This window comes from Pseudonaja textilis, chromosome Z, assembly GCF_049901715.1.
Source record: "Pseudonaja textilis isolate UNSWEBS1 chromosome Z, rPseTex1.2, whole genome shotgun sequence".
NCBI classification, from domain to species: domain Eukaryota; kingdom Metazoa; phylum Chordata; class Lepidosauria; order Squamata; family Elapidae; genus Pseudonaja; species Pseudonaja textilis.
In genome coordinates this window covers 10829544-10848621 of record NC_142008.1, presented here as the reverse complement: position 1 = coordinate 10848621, position 19078 = coordinate 10829544, and the positions used below count along the sequence as shown (strand labels likewise).

General features: G+C 37.3%; 2 protein-coding genes across 37 annotated transcripts in view; one reads left to right on the top strand and one right to left on the bottom strand.

The window, feature by feature from the left end:
• The window catches only part of DIP2C (DIP2 acetate--CoA ligase C (putative)), a 350386-nt gene extending 344330 nt beyond the window's left edge, over positions 1-6056 (top strand). For 6 of the 8 annotated variants that reach the window (XM_087916235.1, XM_087916233.1, XM_087916232.1 and 3 more), the window contains 4 exons: positions 497-571; positions 1195-1369; positions 2615-2738; positions 4354-6056. In XM_087916235.1, coding sequence (XP_087772361.1) covers positions 497-571; positions 1195-1369; positions 2615-2738; positions 4354-4606 — 627 coding nt within the window. In that variant the 3' untranslated portion in view covers positions 4607-6056. Of the gene's footprint in view, positions 1-496; positions 572-1194; positions 1370-2614; positions 2739-4353 lie in introns of those variants that run through there. The other 2 variants (XR_015740061.1, XR_015740062.1) reach the window with 1 other exon arrangement.
• A 9369-nt stretch (positions 6057-15425) lies between these two features.
• The window catches only part of ZMYND11 (zinc finger MYND-type containing 11), a 104348-nt gene continuing 100695 nt past the window's right edge, over positions 15426-19078 (bottom strand). For all 29 annotated transcript variants that reach the window (XM_087916218.1, XM_026718333.2, XM_026718340.2 and 26 more), the window contains one exon: positions 15426-18277. In XM_087916218.1, coding sequence (XP_087772344.1) covers positions 18155-18277 — 123 coding nt within the window. In that variant the 3' untranslated portion in view covers positions 15426-18154. The remainder of the gene's footprint in view (positions 18278-19078) is intronic.

Here is a 19078-nt window from a genome sequence, read left to right as displayed (position 1 = left end):
ATTAGGAATGAACAGAAAATTTGGGATTTGGAGCTGATCTCCATGATTCTCCTCACCACCACCCCACATTTTGGAAAGAATGTGCATCTGAGCATCATAAGACTCCTCTCTGGTCTATGCTAATTGACAATAATTCCTGAGGGAACTCATTGTAAGAAATTGTATCTGGATCCTTATATATGCAAAATACGTGCTTGCCATATGCTTTCCAGATCATTAGCACTGCTGGTGGTGATGATTTGGGGTACAAGTGAAAACACCAAGACTGATGATTCATTCTCCTTAGTGAAGAGCTAATTCACAATAATGAATTTACAAAGCTTCAGTAATGTGTCACTTTCTTTGGAGAAGTTTCACCCACTTCTTTCCTTTTGGGAAGCCTGCTGTGTTTCTTAAAGACTTCAGAAATGAGGCAGGGAAGTTTCTGTTGTTGCATGAAACAATATAGGCACCACCTGGCTCTTGACCAAATATGACTCATTTTGTCTTTCAATAGATCCTCCCTGGAGTTCGTATCATTATTGCTAATCCAGAAACAAAGGGCCCTCTTGGTGACTCTCATCTTGGAGAGGTAAGTCCCATACTGGGCCAAAGTCAGAACCGAAGGAAAGGAGTTAATTAGAGGTCAACTCCTTTCTCTTATAGCACTATTTGGCAGCCTAACCTAGCAGGTGATACATCACGCAGCTTAATGAATGTGTGCAGAATTAATGATAGGCAAATTAGTATCTACTTTGCATTATCATTGTTAAGAGTAATTAATTCTTTTTCTAAGATTCTTCCTTCTCCCTCTTTCTTTCTGGCTATATTTAATCCGATGCTACTCCAGGAAAACACCTGTTGTATTTGCAGTACATAGTTGCAGATGAATGCATGATTTTTGACGTTACTCACTCACTGTGGTTGTTAGTTGGCTGTTTGTACTGCTGCTTTTTAAAAAAAGTTCTCCCTGCATTCATGTGATATTTTTTTTTGGTGGGGGGGGGAATGCCAAATTTTGCAAGATGTGGTAATCTGGAGAAACCATAACTATTGGGGGGCTACTAGTGATCCTCAAACCTTAACTTATCTGAAAAGAAATTGATGTTCCTTTTGGTGAAGGCCTGTCATGGAAAGACCAACGGTTTAAAACTTTTTGAAGCAAAAGAAGCTTTCCTCCAAGTAAAATATGTATTTTTTTCCTGTTTCACATAGATATGGGTTCACAGCGCCCACAATGCCAGCGGATATTTTACAATCTATGGTGATGAATCCCTACAGTCAGATCATTTTAACTCAAGACTGAGTTTTGGAGACACACAAACTATCTGGGCACGAACCGGCTATCTTGGATTCCTGAGACGAACAGAACTTACAGATGCAAATGGGGGTAGGTTCTGTGGTTAAGTTTTAAAAATGACGTACCCAGCACAGCTTTTGGGGAGGGTACATAGTTGCAGTACATTATGCAATATTTTATCAGCTGTTGTTTACGTCAACATATGCAACCACATAGAAAGGATGAGAAGGATGATATGCTTTGGCTAGAAAAAGTTACTTTACACAGACCCTCTTTTTGCATCCCAGCACTGTCTCTGGTGTGCAGATGTACATTATCTAAGACGGTTACTTTACATGCCTCCCCCTAAATCATTCCCAAAATTGTAACTTTCAATGTGAAAATAAGAATAAAAATAAGAATATATTTATTAAACAAGCTATCTTGGAGAGTAATAATATAAACTATACTAAATGTTCATTAAATGTAAAAGCAAAGCAAACTGAGTCATTTTCCTGGCCACATTTATGTTGATCCAGAATTCCATTCCCCAGGGTGGGCCTCAGAAACCAAGATGTGCCCTTCTGTAGTGTAAAGCAATGGACCCCAACCTTTTGGGTACCAAAGGCCAGTTCTGTGGAGAGAGGTTTACAACGGGCTAGAGGGGGCATGGTTTCTCATGCTTCCCACATCCCATTGATGGGGCTTTGCTTGTTTATGTGGACTGGTTTCTGCCATGCCGCGGACTGGTGCCAGTCCACGGAACGGGTTGGGAATCCCCGGTGTAAAGACTAAAACAAGCACAAAAGGCATAGCAGAGTCAATCCCCTCTCTTTCTAAAATAGAAAAATAGAAATCATGGCTCATCCAAATGTGTGACATAGTTTCTTCTGTATTCCATTTCTACCAGAACATCGGTGGTTCTGAGAAAAAGAATCCAGAAGCAATTCTAAACCTTCATCACACTAAAAAGGAATTAAATTGAGTTGCTGCTTAGTAAAAGGTTGCCTACCCCAAATGAATGACATATGGAATTTAGTAAAACTCAGTTTAACATCTCATTTGAGGATAAAGATGTATACATGAAGCCTGATTATCTACAAACGATATAATTTGCAGCATTTTTGTCCTTTAGGCTATGATGTCATTACATTTGACTTACATGATATGAATCAGATGGACTACTTTGGATAGAGTGAAATTTGTGATTTTGAGGTGATCTTTGGAAGAAAAAATGGTCTGATTCATCTAAATTAGATAAACAACTATAAATTAAGTGTTAGATCGTTCTATTGCCACTGGTGTGGTTTTATATAATGAACTATTTCTTTTTCCTTTTTCCTCTTATGGTGTCAGAACGACATGATGCACTTTACGTAGTAGGTGCATTAGATGAAGCCATGGAACTGCGTGGAATGCGGTATCATCCCATAGATATAGAGACATCAGTAATTAGAGCACACAAAAGCATTACGGAATGGTAAGTACTGGGTACAGGTTTCGCTGCGTGAATGCATGGATTTGTTTGAGCAGTGCCGCACCTCTTTGGACTGGGTACAAATTCACTTGGATCACGTTTACTTGCACTACAGTACTTGCACTTTTTTGTTTGACATTCATATTTTTTGTCAGTTGGTCAAAGTCATATTTGTAGATTGGGCAGCCATGTTATTATTCATTGAATGAATGACGTAAGTAAGTTAGTCAATGATGAGTGTACCAAAAAGTCATTTGGGTTATTCATATGAGTAAAAATGCCTGTAGGATTGGTGATTTAAACAGCTCATCAAAGTTTCGGGAACCAGGAATATATTTATTTTTCATTTGCATTCAGGACCTGCATATTTTCCCCAAAGAGGCAGTTAGGGACAATTCCATTAAAGAAAATAGCCACCATGAGCTCTGCATTACAGATTAAACAAATTGGTTTACATTTTACCATGAACTGATGAATTCAATGCCTATGTTGTTGTTTTTTTCTTTTTCTTTACTAATGAAAGATGGAAAACAGTTATCAAACAAATAAGCTAATAGAATCACAAATATAAACACCGCCTATGACATTAATTTTTTTTAAACAGCAAGCGTGTGTGTGTGTGTATGTGTATGTGTATACACATATCATATTTTTCGCTCCATAAGACACACTTTTTCCTTTTGGTCCTTTGGTGAATAGCAGCCGGGTAGTCCTTTTACAGTACTAAGCCCCGCCTCTTCTGTCTCTTTTCTGCACTGCAGGAGTCAACAGGCAGAGCTGGCACATGAGAGGACACCTAACTGTGGTCCTCTCAGGCTCTGCCTCCTGCCCTCACTACACTGCTGCTCCAAATTTTTGGTTGTTTTCCTCCTCTAAACCTGTTTGTGTCTTAAGGAGCAAAAAATTACGGTGTAATTACTGTGTGTGTGTGTGTGTGTGTGTGTGTGTGTGTGTGTGTAACACACACACACACACACTATTGCTTGTGCTTTTTAAAAAAACAATGTCAAACAGTGTTTATATTAAATTATATAAACACTATATATCATCCATCTCATATCTATATTCCAGAATATATGTGTGTGTGTGTGTGTATCTTTGGTTATTGGGTTTTCTTGTGCGTAGAATTGGAAGTATCTGAGGCAGCGTTTCGATGAAGTCTCATTCATCATCTTCAGGCGTGTGTCTTCAGCTCTGTGCTTCAGAGCCGAAGACACAAGCCTGAAGATGATGAATGAGACTTCATCAAACGTTGCTAGATACTTCCAATTTTACGCGCAAGAAAACCCGAATAACCAAAGATACACATACAAATACCCGCGAGAACCTCAGAAATAGATATATAAATAAATAAATAAATAAATTCTGGAATATAGATATGAGATGGGTGGCATTGAACAGCTCCAGGAAATTTAACCAAACTGATTGAAAATCCTCTTCTCTGCCCCTCTTTAATAACAGGCCCAATTTAAAGTTGAAAGTTCATGTATTATCAATACATTTTTCCAGGTTAGAATTATCCTTCTTCCAAAGTAGTGCAATAATTATGTTAGCTCTCTCTCTCTCCTCTTTCCCATGCATGGAGTTTATTGATATAATTTTCCCCATCACCTTCCAGCGCGGTGTTTACCTGGACAAATTTGTTGGTTGTTGTCGTTGAACTGGATGGATCAGAGCAAGAAGCCTTAGACCTGGTTCCTTTGGTCACCAATGTGGTTCTGGAGGAACACTACCTGATTGTTGGGGTCGTGGTAGTGGTTGATGTTGGAGTCATCCCTATCAACTCCCGTGGAGAGAAGCAGCGAATGCACCTACGAGATGGATTTTTGGCAGACCAGTTAGATCCAATCTATGTGGCCTATAATATGTAGTCTTATATCTTTAAGGTTTCCCATGGACTGGACTCTAGATGTATAAAACACTTTTTTATGTACACTAAACAATGTACAAGTAACGGTCTTCAGAATGGAACTCTTTCTCTTAGGACTTATTGAAGTACCCATTATTGGCAGGACATAAAAATGTGAAATATGTTTCTTTTACCACTACATTTTAGCACAGAAGGACTTTGGGGTACTGCCTTTGGTTTATTGGAAAGCCCATTACTAGACTTTTTAAAATAAGATTATTTTTTGCTTATTGGGATGAATACTGCTTTCTAAGTAATAGGCTTTGTATCTTATGTTAAACTGAACTAGCTTTTTTTTTTAATCTGCCCCCACCTAGCCATTCACCCACACATGGATATTTTTGAACAGCTCATGATATGACTGAATTGTTTTGGTTTGCTTCTTTTTAAAATGTCTGTATAAAAACAAACTTTTCTCACTATGGATCCATTACTAATTTTAAGCGGTTTTCTATTCCATTCGCCTAGGAAGCTACATTGAGGTACGAGAAAAATACTCAAAACAGCACCTTCTAAAATTAGAGTTTTTAACAGCTTTCTCTCCTGGAAATGCTGAAGTTCAGAGGTTAAAAAAAAGCCTTTGATTATTAGTGTTAGAATGAGCAGATCTTTATAAATAAGGTGTATTTCGGCAATGAACTTGCAGATATCTTTGTACTAAACTAAAAAGATAAAATAAGTTAACTACTTCTGTAATTATGTACAAAACCTTTAATTTATTTTGATCTCTTTAGAAGTATAAAAGAGAAACATTCAAGAATATTAAACTCTTGCAATGTTTGCTAATATAAAAACAAAAGGTTGTATTATCTTGAGTGGATAGTATCACATCAAAAATATATATATATGAAATATAAATTCACTAATGACAAAAAAAAGAATTTAAAGTTTTAAAAGGATGCAGTACTCATCACTTGCATGGTATCTCTTTTCCCACTGTAGATAATGAACATTATTCACAAACGTTTGGGGGGAAATAGCAGTTCTCAATTGCTCAGTGTCCCTGCTTAAAAGAATCTTCCATATACCAGCAGATACAAATTTGCTGCCGCTTGCAAGGCGGTGAGTTGATTTCAAGGTCGCAGATTTCTTGTCTTGCTCAGACCGAGGGCAAAGAGGTGAAGCAATCCCTTTAGGAGCCTGGGATGAGAGTCCCCCTGCCCACCCAACTTTCCCAGATGACTGTTCCTCCAAACTTGCTTTAGCTCCCCACAAGGGCCCCGTTTTTTCCTCCACCATCCGTTTCCTCCGATGGTGCTGCAGTTCTTGAGATGGAAGGCTGAATTGGGAGGGCCGTGAAGTCAGGGCAAGTTTCTCGGGAAGAGCCCAGGCGACAGGATGCCCCTGGCAGGACAGAACCTGATTATGACTCTTCCCAGAGCAGATTGACTTGTGGCCAAAGACTTGGAACAGTGCACTACAAAGAATACTATTCTTTACCATCAAGGTGACCATAAATGTTGGCATGTATGTTCATACACTTCTTAGATGTTAGAAAAGGCAGGTTTTGAAGTATAGCACTGTTTTCCTTATCTGCATAATATTGTTGCACAATAATTGTCATCTTTTTCTTTTCAAGTTCATCTTTCATTTTTGTTAATACTTTTCAGTGGGTTTTTTTTTCCCCTTGTGGTAAGAACAATTTTTGGTAGCTTTTTGATGGTCATTTTGCAGAAGGGTTTTGTTTGTTTTGTAAAAAGAAAAAAAAAGATGAAAAGAGTATCTCTGCTGTCTGGTTTAATTTGGGCAAGGAGAGAGTGCTTCTCCATCTATTTAACACCTTGTAGAAAGTTGTTGCTTTGAAAAAGTATCTTATTTGTTATTGGACAATAACCAGAAACCCTCCCTAAGTGATTTGGCCTAGCTTAGTGTACCTGCTAACATTTGTCAAACTGAGGGACTGAAATTCAAATGTTGGAATGCAATCCTTCCATCTGCCAATAGAGCAAGAAGCAAAGGGAGCCAAATTACATATCCCCAGCTATCTCTCTCTCTCTCTCTCTCTGCCCTTTTGCTCTGGTTTTTGCCATTTTAAAATCTCTTCAGGTAAATCAACCTCTCTCCCATTTCTGGTTTTCTCCTTGTCTTCTTTGCTGATTTCATTTTCCTTTAGTAATCCCCAGGTCAACCCATGCTTGATGAGAAGATGAAGATTAACCAGGAGGAAGAACAACTTTTTTTAATTCGATTTTTTTTTACAGGTTTGGAATAATTGCTTAACGTCCGTTGAAATTTGCATGCATAAAAGAGTTGTAGGATAAGCATTTCGGGATCCTTATATGTCGCATAGAATGGAATTATTCTGATGCACCTTTGGTTCCAGTCAACCCTCTTTTGTTTTCTTCTTTAATAGATGGGAGTACTTAAAGGAATGGTTTGTAACCTCTGTGTACAATACAGAGTATCTCATGACTCTTCTTTTACATTTTAAGTTTCAGATAACCTTTTTCTAGATTTTCTTTGCCCTGTGAATATTTCTCGTGTCTCAAAGACCACTGGATAGGGAAGAGTTCTGCCACATAGTTCTGTGTGGGGGCCATCAAAATACAATCTGTTTGTAGAACGTCAAGTTGCTACAAAGTTCACACGACTTGATCATGAGCTTAACTGCCATGTATGAACTAACACGTGACGTCGCTGCTACCGCTGACACAAATCCAGCTGTTGCTTTGCGACCGCCTCTCATTTAACCTTCACTTAAGACAACTTTCCACTCCTGGGGAAGCGTGAAGGACTGCAATGCAGTCGTAAAGCACCATTAAATCACTGATCGCTTTGGCAACCTGCCGGTTGTTTCAACTCTTTAAAAATTAGGACAGTAAATGTAAACTGAATATCCTAGTTTTGTCATGCAAGTGAAGAGGAAAATTAAAAAAAAACATATGTAACCATCAGATTCAGCAATAAGGAAAGATTGCTCTGTATTAGAAATTGTACTGTAGATAAACCATTCATGAGAATGTATAAACTGTTTGTCTTGTGAACTTGTGCTTTTGAAGTCAGACAAAATCATGTAATCAACCTGATGCACATCTGAAAAGAAAGAGAAAAAAAAAATCCCGAACACACAAATGAAGGAGGAGGGTTCACAGTGAACATTGAAACACAAAAACTAAGCAACAGGAGCAGATTCTTCATGGTGCTCGTTTATTATATATATTTAATCCTGCTTGACACTTTACCCAAGGGGAGACTGTCCCTTTTATCAGTTGAATGTTAGCAGCGTTATTTCATAGAGTGTGCTGACTGGTTAGAGACATCCATGCAACTCAGCCAATCACAGTTCCAAAAAAAAAAAATTTTTATGTGCAAACAGCAATCTTCTTGTATGTTAAAACACCAGTACGCTTTGTACATCTGTGATAACGCCTGTTTTATATTCAAATGAACGAATAAAAGCTTTTATTTTTGTTGCTCTGAAAAGAATTGGGGTTTTTGTTTTGTTTTGTTTTGTTTGTTTGTTTGCTTAATGACCAAAATGGTTCTTTTGATTATTTTTAAAGAATTTCCGGAGCTCCCTCACACCACATAAATTTTTCAGTTTTGTAAAATACAACTTTTAGTTGTCTTAAAGTCATTTCACATGTGATAAGTATACCCCAAAAGCAAATACCCAATTTATAGGTAACAAATATAGGCTGGATTTTAATTGTGCATTTAAGATAAATTCATTACCAAGACAGATTATTTTGTAATTACATGGATGTTATATAGATAGATCATAGATAGATAGATAGATAGATAGATAGATAGATAGATAGATAGATGATGCCCAAATCTCTTGCCACAAATCCTGGTTGAGTTTTGAAAAGCTGGACTCAACTGTAAACTATAAAACTGGAAATTTGTTTTTAAAACTTCCTACATTTGTGCTCTACATTTGTGCACCTTTCATTACTGTTTAAGCATTAAATATTATTTTACATCTTCTGTCTATTGAGCACCAAACACTGAAAGAAAACTTGTCAAATGGAAATATAAATATTCATATTCTCACTTAGGGAGCAATTGAAAAACATTTAGCAGGAACACATATGTAAAATAATACTCTGAAGACAAATTTCCACCTTTCACAAGTAGTTTTCAACTTAGGACCACAAGTGGAACAAGAATTTTCATTGCTAAACAAGGTGGTTGGTAAACAGATTGCAACTGATTCTATATCTTTTTTGCTGTGCTTAAGTAAATCACTGTAATTGTTAAGTGAATCATGTATTTATTAAATGAATTTGGTTTTCTCCACTGATGTTGCTTGTTGGAATTTGGTTGGGGAAGGTCACAAATGTAAATCACAGGGACCCTGGGACATTGCTAGAGTCATAAATACATGCTGGTTCAGAGGTTCTGACCAGCAGGTTCTGACCAATTCTGGAGAACCAGTAGCAGAAATTTTGAGTAATTCGGAGAACCAGCAAATACCTGACTGGCTCCATCCCCATCTATTCTCTGCCTCCCAAGTCCCAGCTGATCGTCTGGGTCTGCATTTATTGCCCTGCACAGGAGAATGGAACTGGAAAGCAGGTTAGTGGGGTGGGGAGGGAATGGGATTTTGCCATAATCTTCCCCCAGGAGTGGGGTGGGAATGGAGATTATACAGTATCCTTCCCCTGCCATGTCCACTAAGCCATGCCCACCAAGCCACCCCCACAGAACCAGTAATAAAAAAAATTGAATCCCACACTAAAACAGCCACCTTGGACATCCAATAGCCTTCCATATTTAATAGGCTTCTGTTTGATAATGTGCACCACATAGGACCACATATGACTAAAGTGGCTGTTTTAGTTTACATTGAGCCAAAGAGCATGATCAAATGAAGCATTACTGTGATTCAGCATCATTGCATAGGTATTTTTAAGTTAATCACAGTAATTCCATGTAGCACTGCCAAGATTATAAAAACTGAGCAAAGAAGGTTAGGATGGCTATTCATGACAATCACAGCAACAGTTTTCTTTGATTATCTATTTCAAAGGGTGAGCAATATTTGATATTACTCCAAATTAAAATAGAGCAGGAATTTTCAAAACTACTTTTCTTCAAAGTCCAATTATACCAGAGCTAAGCAGGAACCCAATAGTTATGTCAAAGAATGAAAAATTAGTGAAATGCTGTGGATATAATTTACTTGGACTTCAGTAAGGCATTTGATAAAGCAGACCATAACCTACTACTTGATAAGATAGGAAAATGTGGGTTAGACAACAGCACCACCAGATGGATTCATTTGGCTGACCAACTGCTCAATGTGTAGTCCTCAATGGAACTACATCTACATGGAGGGAAGTATGCAGTGGGATACTCCAAGGCTCTGTTTTAGGCCCAGTACTCTTCAACAATGATTTGGACAAGGGAATAGATGGGGAACTCATTAAATTTACAGGCAATACCAAGCTAGCAGGAATAGCCAACACTTTATGCTTAAGACACAGAAGGATCTTGACAGACTTGAACACTGGGCGCTATTTAACAAAATGAAATTCAATGGTGAAAAAAGTAAGGCTCTACATTTAGGCAAAAAACAAACAAACCCAAATGCACAGGTATACTATATATGATACCTCAGTAGTAGTAACTGTGAGATGGATCTTGGAGTCCTAATGGACAATCATTTAAATATGAGCCAGCAGTGTGCCGCAGCTGCCAAAAAAGCCAACAGTTTCTAGGCTGCATAAACAGGGACAGAATCATGATGATGTGAAGTGTTAATGCCACTTTATAAAGCCTTGGCAAGGCCACACTTGGAATGCTGCATCCAGTTTTGGTCGCCATAATGTAAAAAAGACAATACTATAGAAAGATGATTAGGGGATTGGAGGCTAAAACATAAAGAATGTGTGCTGGAATTGGGTATTTCTAATTTAATGAAAAGAAGGTCTAGTGGTGACTGTTCCAATATCTCAGGGGTTGCCACAGAGAAAAGGGAGTCAAGCTATTCTCCAAGGCACCTGAGGGCAGGACAAGAAGCAATGGGTGGAAAATAATCAAGTAGAGAAGCAACTAGAACTAAGGAGGACTTTCCTGACAGAATTAGTGGAACAACTTGCCTCCAGAAGTTGTAAATGCTCCAACACTGGAAATTTTAAAGAAGAGATTGGATAACCATTTTTCTGTAATGGTCTAGGGCAGGGGTGTCCAACCTTGGCAACTTTAAGGCAAAGCTGGCTGAGGAATTCTGGGAGTTGAAGTCCACAAGCCTTAAAGTTGCCAAGGTTGGATACCCCTGGTCTAGGGTTTCCTGCCTAACCAGGGGATTGTACTAGAAGACTGCCAAGGTCCCTTCCAAATTTGTTATTCTATCCTATCCTATTTTCTATTCATCTCTTGAGTTGCAGACTGATGGGCAAAATGGCCTATAATACAGCGTCTTTGCTGTCCATCAAGAAAAAGCAAGGGAAACTCTTCACTTAGCTGGCACAAAACATGTATGTTTCCCAGATGTTTTGGTTGATATATGCTATTTCAAAATCTTGATCTGAGCATCTCCACTTGGAACAAGTTATGTTTGAAGATGGCCTGAAGAAAACTCTTTCAAGCCAGGATCTGGAGATGGTGAGTTTGTAAAACACCAGAGCGCCTTCTATAGTGGTCAAAGTAATCAATTACATCGATGGCCACACCTGGCAGACTAGACAAACAGGTATAATTTTGTGAAGCTGAATTTGATGCAATTCTGCTGAGCCAGGGACAGAAGAAACATAGAGTGCTGAAGATATCGGGATAGTGTAGCAAAGGCAGAGTGGAATATTTTTATTTTAAAAATTTATGTTAAACTAAACACATCTCATATGCTTCTTTCCCTTGAAATAAACATAAAAATCTTGCCAGAATTTGATTAGGGTCTTTATTCAGGATGAGGGAATGGAAGGAGAGATTTTTTTTCTTTTGCCTTTGACAACAAAGTATTGTGGCAATTCCCTCCCATATGCTCAGAAAGCAGGCCATGTTTTATAGATGCATGATGGGAAATTCATAAATGCAGAGTTTGAAAGCCCCAGAATTATGCTGCGCATTCAAAATGCCCTCCTGAAGGTAGCCGAATAATCAGAAAAGGAGTTGGCCTGGAAAGAACAGGACTTTGTAACTTTATATGTCTTTAATTAATCACCTAAAAACCTTTGAAGATATTTTGAGGTGAGGTGAGGTGATGGTGAAAAAGGAAATAAGAAAAACAAATGTGTGGTTTTCTGACAGGCCTACAATCTATTCTCTCCTTTCTGCCTGCTAACCAAAGTAGTAAATAGTAGTAAGCAATTACAGTAGTGAACAAGTAGTAGTAAACAATTGCTTGCTTTAAATGATTGACAAATACCTCCCCCCTTCTCTTAAAGTGAAGTCTTAGACATCTTGACAATAAGATTACCCTTTAAACCTGGCATAATGAATTTATTTCGAAAGATAGAAAATACAGTAATAATTTCCCAATTAGGCCCAAGTAATGTGTTTGCGGGGCTTGTGTGCTCTAAGACATCTATGCCACACTGGACTGGTCTCGTCAGAGGAACCAATATGGTGAGATGTAAATTACAGAAACTGTTACTGGATTGGTCATTGGTTGGATCAACAAAGATCACATTAGGTGCTGGGAATTTCTGGACATTTGGTGATAAATGGGCTACTGTGGGCTGAGCAACCAGGGCAAGCAACTGCAGGACTACTGGAAAAAGGGTGTTTATATATGGCAAATAAACAGGGGTGTTACCTTCAACTTCATCAAACAGCATCTTCCTATCCCAGGTCCTTGGAAAGAACTCAATAAAATGCCATAAAATGGTTGATAAAAATGCCGTATCCACTTAAATATTTGACTGAGGAACCATAATAAAAAGATTCCTTTATTTGATTGTCAAGTCAGTTGTCCCTCAATCTTCCTAGAGGTAACTTACCTGTTGGTGCATTTTATCCATTTAAACATTAATCCATTGCCAGAGCCCTACCTACTTACCTCTCAGATGAAAGCTTCTCTATACCAAAATCTCCCTATGTGCATTATGTACCTGCTTCTTTTATCCCATCGATCTTACTGGAGGTAAAAATGAACTAAGAGGAAATAATGCATTTTATAGCAAATGCAGAGATTGTGGAAGAATGTGTTTATTCTGTTGAAAGTGTAAAAACCATTACCAGATACAATTGTAGACAGGCGCCTTCTGCCTATGGAATTTGTATCTATTTTTAGAGTCTGTAGAGGCATAATATTCCAATTCAAATATTTGTACTGTTTTACATTAAGAAAATTCTTAATTACCACAATTCCTAATTTCTTATTTGTGTATGTGTGCCTATATCAGCAGGATAGCAGGCAGAAACTGCTTTATATTAGACTAACCGGCAGTCAAGGAATTTTGCACTTATGATGCTATACTCTAAATCCTACGTGCACATATGGATAAAATGAGAAGTTCTGCACAGGAAATAAAAGTGAGACTGGCCCTTTCATTTATTGCTTCCCTGCTAGCAAAATTCACCCTTGAACTGATACATTTGGATAAAATCTGGCCCATTACAAACTTAAATGGACCTTTCTATGTAGAATCCCAGTAATCCTCAAAATGATAGTAATGCAGCCCATCCATCAGTCTTAAGTTGCCACAGCTGTAAAACAGACATAACTGACCCCGTCTTACCTTTTTTGCAACAGCCATTAAGGAACACCAGTTAAGATAAATTAATGGTTTTCTGAGGTCCCACATTTTCTGAAAACTGAAAGCAGCTGTCAGTTTTTGGGAAAACTGTCATAAAACTTGGTTACGTGACCACAGAATGCTGCAAATAGATGTGCCACCATAAATGTAGCCAGTTGCCATGACCATAGGAGGGTGGGTGGTCATCAGAACTTTGAATCTGGTTCATGTAGCCCCCAAGTTGTAACTTTAAATTATCAGTAAGCTACCATTTGTAAGTTGAGGTTAGTATTATACAGTCAGTTTGCTTATGTTCTATTGCAATTAGAAGCCATATTGGAGACTTTTAAGAACCAAGTATTTCTCTCCAATTCCCTATGAATGTTCCAATGGGGAAAAATAGATAAAATATACATGAAGATTAAAAGAAAATAAAAAAAATCTCTGCCGAATTTTATGGAAGGCTGTTGTCCATGAAGTAACAGAAGATTTGAGTAATCATTGAAATAATAGGGGTTGGAGCTGCTTTGAAAGTGGAATGGTGCTCGGGAAAAGTATACCGACCAACATGGATATCCAGAGAGGTATAGGACCTGGGCAGTGCAGGTGCATAAGTGGCAAAGAAGCTCCAGAAAGGTGCAGGCAGTGTGTTTGAGTGGCTGGGGTGGCAAAGCACAAAGATGGCTTTGCCACCCAGTCACTAGTGAGGTCCGTGTGAAGAACGGAAGGATATGTAGGTGTACATATGTAGGTAAGTAGAAACTTACTTGACCATCTTGCAATCTTCTCAGCAAATTTCCTCAATAATTGCTGGTGAGAAGCCAGCAAGAAAATTAGCAAATAATGATGTGACCATGATGTGCTGCAACTGTTGTTTAAGTACAAGCTGATTGCCAAGTTTCCAGATTGTGATCATGTGACCCTAGGATGCTAAGACAACTTTATGGACCAACTGGACATCAAAGATATAATTGCATATATGAATTCCTCTAGCACACTGGTAGTTTTTGACTTATAACCACAACTGAGCCCAAAATTTCTATTGGTTAAGCAAGACAGTTAAGTGAATCACTGCAATTGTTGATTGGAATTTATGACCTTTCTTGCCATAGTTGTTAAGTGAATCACTGCAGTTGTTAAATTAGTAATATCGTTATGTGAACCTGGCCTCTCCATTGACTTTATCAGAAGTTCGCAAAAAGTGATCACATGATTTGTATTTATGACACTAACTTGCAAGTATGACAACCCAACCATCATAAATGCGAGTCAATTGCCAAGTTTCCAAATTTTGATCATGTAACCATGGGGATGCTGCAATAGTCATAACTGTGAAAAACAGTTGTAAGTCACTTTTTCAGTGCTATTGTAACTTGAAATAGTCATTAAACAAATGGTTGCAAGTTAAGGACTACAAATAATCTGATTTGGAACCATCCATGTACATGTTATCTATATCACTAACTTACTGAAAGTATATTGGAAGGATACCATCATCTAATTACTTTGGGTGTAGGGGGGGAGTAAAGCCAAAATTTGAAAATTTTGTCCCTGTAAAGAAACAGTAAAATCCCAAGTGCTGTTAAGATGAGAATCAATCCAATTTATTCTAGATTCAGTTTGGAAAATGGACATGGAAGTTTCCGGTGTGATCTGGGACTAATCTCTACCATTCCACCAACTTATGTTTGTTATGATGATGCAAGGTGTATATATGGTCCATAAAAAAGTGAAGTAATGTCCATCAGTAGCCGGATCAAGGAGATATAAAGAAACATGATTCTGCCTGTAATAGCTTCTTTGATGACAGCATGATTATAGAAGAAGCTAAAATGAAGGCCTTTTTGTGTCTTTATTTATCAGAGCCCTTTTTAGAAGAAAATATTTTAAGTGGAATGTCTATCTCAGCATCATTTTTTTCTGTTCCCATTCTTGTATTTAATATCTTAGATAGGATTCCAGGAAGGCCTAACAACTGACAGCAATCAATTGACACTAAGTTGAACAAGTTAACACGTCACATTTATCAGATGCCATCTTTTTCCAGAGTAAAACAGACAACAGCAATACTACAAAAATCTTTGAGGACAATATTTGTAATCTGTGTTAAACTAGGAAGGATCAAAAGTAATAAATACAAAAAACTAGAAGGCGCTGTTGCCTTTTCAAATACATTTATTAACCAATGTTAACACATTTAATGACTATATGTCGCTAGTCAGAGCAGCTTACAAAATGGCAGAATGCATCATAGACTGGACAGCCACAATGAGTAAATTACAATGTGCATAGTGGCTAAGCTCAACACTTTAATATAGATTTATGATTTGCAGGAAAAAAAAAGATGTTTGAAATCAGGAATTCTAAACAATATTTTCCCCTAAAACTTATACAAAACCAGGCCACAATTTTTTTCTTGTTCTTTTGTTGATTTAAAAAAAAAACCCCAGTTTCACACTGTAATAACTTGAAAATGTGCAACCGTGTCAACAGAGACAAAAGAAGAAAAAAAAGCCAAAAAAACACAAATTTTACTTTCATGCAGCTATTCAGTTAAATATTACATATCCCAGAATGATTTTATACCCCCAAAAAATAGTTTTCACAAAAACTTGCTTTTATAGGGTTGGACCGAAGGTTTTTTAAAAATTTTAAGTAGGGTGAAGAAAGTCAATAATAAAATAATCAAAGGGTGTTTCTTTGTTGCACTTGCTCTAGGGTGAAGGCCTCCTATATATAGTCATAACATAAATTACTCCGTTGTTAAAAAAATTAAGTCACTAGATAAAAGTTAGTATTTCATGAGCCAACCTCTATTTGGGAGCACAGAACCTCCATTTGCATGGAGTGAGTCTTTGCCAAATCCATCCATTTTAGAGAATGATTCCAGGACAATGGAATGGTGAAGGTCCACCAGGATAAATGGGCAACTTGACATTCCAAGAGATTTGCCATGAAACCTGGCAAATATAGAGATACTTGAAGGTATTGCCCTCATCTTACTAACTGTATCTCATTTAAACTCAGGCTATGTGGCCTGAATTTTCAAAGTTCCCCATGGAAACTGGAACCCTACTTCAGTTGCCATTATTCATTTAAAGATCAATACCAATGCTCCTCAATTTGAATATCATTAAGGTGTAAGACTTCCACTCCAACAATCCCCAAGCCAGTGGAAGTTCACCCATCTTAAAGTTGCTGAGTTGAGAAACACTGTTCTAGACTATAGTAATAGATCACAGAAAGCTTAATAGGAGTTTAACCTTCTGATTGATCCTAGCAAATTTCAGAGAAATTTCTTTCTAAAATCCTTTTCTCCCAGTTCTCCTATTCGTATGATTCATTGTATTATCACTTTCAATAAATATCCAAGGTCTACATAAATATTTACAATTTACTTTTTTTGAACTTGGAAAAAGAATGTTCAAGGGAAGTTGGTTGAATTTTAAGTCCATCTTGAAAAGAACCCTACAATGGCAAGAGCATTAGAAGATAAGCTGGTTAAATAAAGTTTACACCTTGTATAAAAAAAAAAATGACTCTGAACATGGATGCAATTTATATATATATATATAAATTTATATATATACCTATACATAAAATAAACAAAAAGGGAGGGAAGAGAGGGGGGAAAAATCACTTTTCAACTATCGATCCATTCCTATTGGTAGCACTTCTTTATCCAAACATTCCGCAAAAAGACAAACTTTTTACAAATCACAGCATCTTTAATACAGGAAAATTAACATGCATTATTCTTCATTCTAGCATAAAAATGGCAATAACCAAATATTACAGACATAACTGCTTTTGTGAAACTTAAGTGCTTCCCCATCGCTTGGACTTAATTTCTTATTTACTGCATAAATCAGATTAATAATCAACTATTGTTTCAAAAGGTAAAAAATGGGAGTCAGAGGGCTGGAAGGAGGTATAAAGGACAGGACAAATGTTAAGTCTTTTCTTTTTGTGCCTCAACCTAGAACTCCATATACGATGAAATGTAAAATTGAGCTGATCTTATGGGGGAGTTTCTTTCACTTTTTGGCTTTTTTTTTTTACAAGTATTTGTCTTAAAAGGATGAAATGTGCAAAAGTTTAAATTTTAAATATTACTTTTCCTGCCTAAGATCTGGCTCAGCCTACTACCCCACCGAGTCCCTGTTGATTTTGAAACAATAAGATCAAAGTTAATATTTTCATTATAAAAGCTAAATGATGAAGAAAAATAATAATGGAGCAAACAAAATTGGGAAAAGAGCATTAAAAAGTGGCAGGACTATCATCTGCTGTGTCAACCCTGATCCCAAAATTAAAATGTATACCCAAGCCAACAGATAATGCGTTCAAGCAGCAAATTAAGCTAAAGAAAACCATTTTGAATGATTAACAACTCTTATATCCAGGTAGTATGCTTTTTTCTATTTTACTGTTACATTCAGATCTCTAGGAAATGTTCCTATCTTCTTTCTTTGTTTTGTTGAATTTTTTTTAATAATTTGCTGAAAATGCAACAAATTTCCTTAGTTCAAATTTATCATAAAGTAATGTGCTCCAACTGAGTTTCAAATTACTTTTCCAGCAAAAAAGGAAGGGGAAAGAGGGCTGGCTATAAGGTGATGACAATTGGAAGCAGAGTGTCAAATGATAAGATTGAAATTTAACTGTGCAAAAAAAATTTTTTTTATGAAAAGCTGGTGCAATAATAATAATAATATAATAATAATAATAAAAAGAAGAAGAAGAAGAAGAAGAATTAATTATAAAGGGGAATGAATTCACATTAATTCTGACCCCTTGGAAACCAACATGAAAAACTAGACACAATCCCCAGCACCTGCTATGTTAAGAGGAAAATCAGGTCAACAGGTGAAGTGAGAAAGCTTTCATCTTTTCCGACGACAGGTACGTTTGTGCTCGGCATGCCAGTGTTCCTGCTGACACTTGATGGAGCAATAGGAAGTGTTCCAACAGCAATGATACATAGCTTCCTCTTCACAGTTGTAGCACTGAGGGGCAGAGAAAAAAAATAATCATGAAATAGAACCTCTTTTTCTTGTCCTTCTCCATGCCAAATTCTAAATCCTCCTTAATTCTTTGTAGGAATGGTTTATTGCAAGTTGTTGTAAATCCAAAATAACCCCATCCCATTTGGTGGCACTGGATTTACATAACAGAAAATTCCCCTTTCACAACCCTATAGTTATAGGATGACTGGATAGAGCTGAGCATTTATTGGCCGGATGTCTTTCCTCACGCCTACATGGAGTTTGCAGATTTATTTTTCTTTGAGCCCTAGGAGAGAAACAGCCACTACCTAGAATTCAATTCTTGACCTTATGAGGGGCAAGTGAGCATCTTCACCACTAGGCCACCATGCCGCTCTTTGCACAACACACTCCTGCATTAAATCCTGTTTGTTAATTGATTGTGGGAATCAGCCAGCCAACAACCAATTGAGAGTTTAAATGCTGGTTTAGAGACCTAAAACCAACGATGTGCCAGCACACCTTAATGGTTGAAGGCAACATGTCCTAAATTGGCAATGTCCAGATATGTGGGCTTCTTTTACTTCAACCCCAAAATGGCCAGTATGGGCTTGTAACTGGTATATTTAACAGTGAGGAACTATTTATTTATTACATTTATATCCTTCCCATTTCACCTGTAAGGAAAGGGTGGGCAGCTTACAAACGGCAAAAAGTTAACTATAAGAACAAATAAAGTTCAGGTAAAAGATGAAGGTAAAAGTTCCCCTCATACATAGTGCTAGTCATTTCTGGATTTAGGGGTTGATGCTCATCTCCATT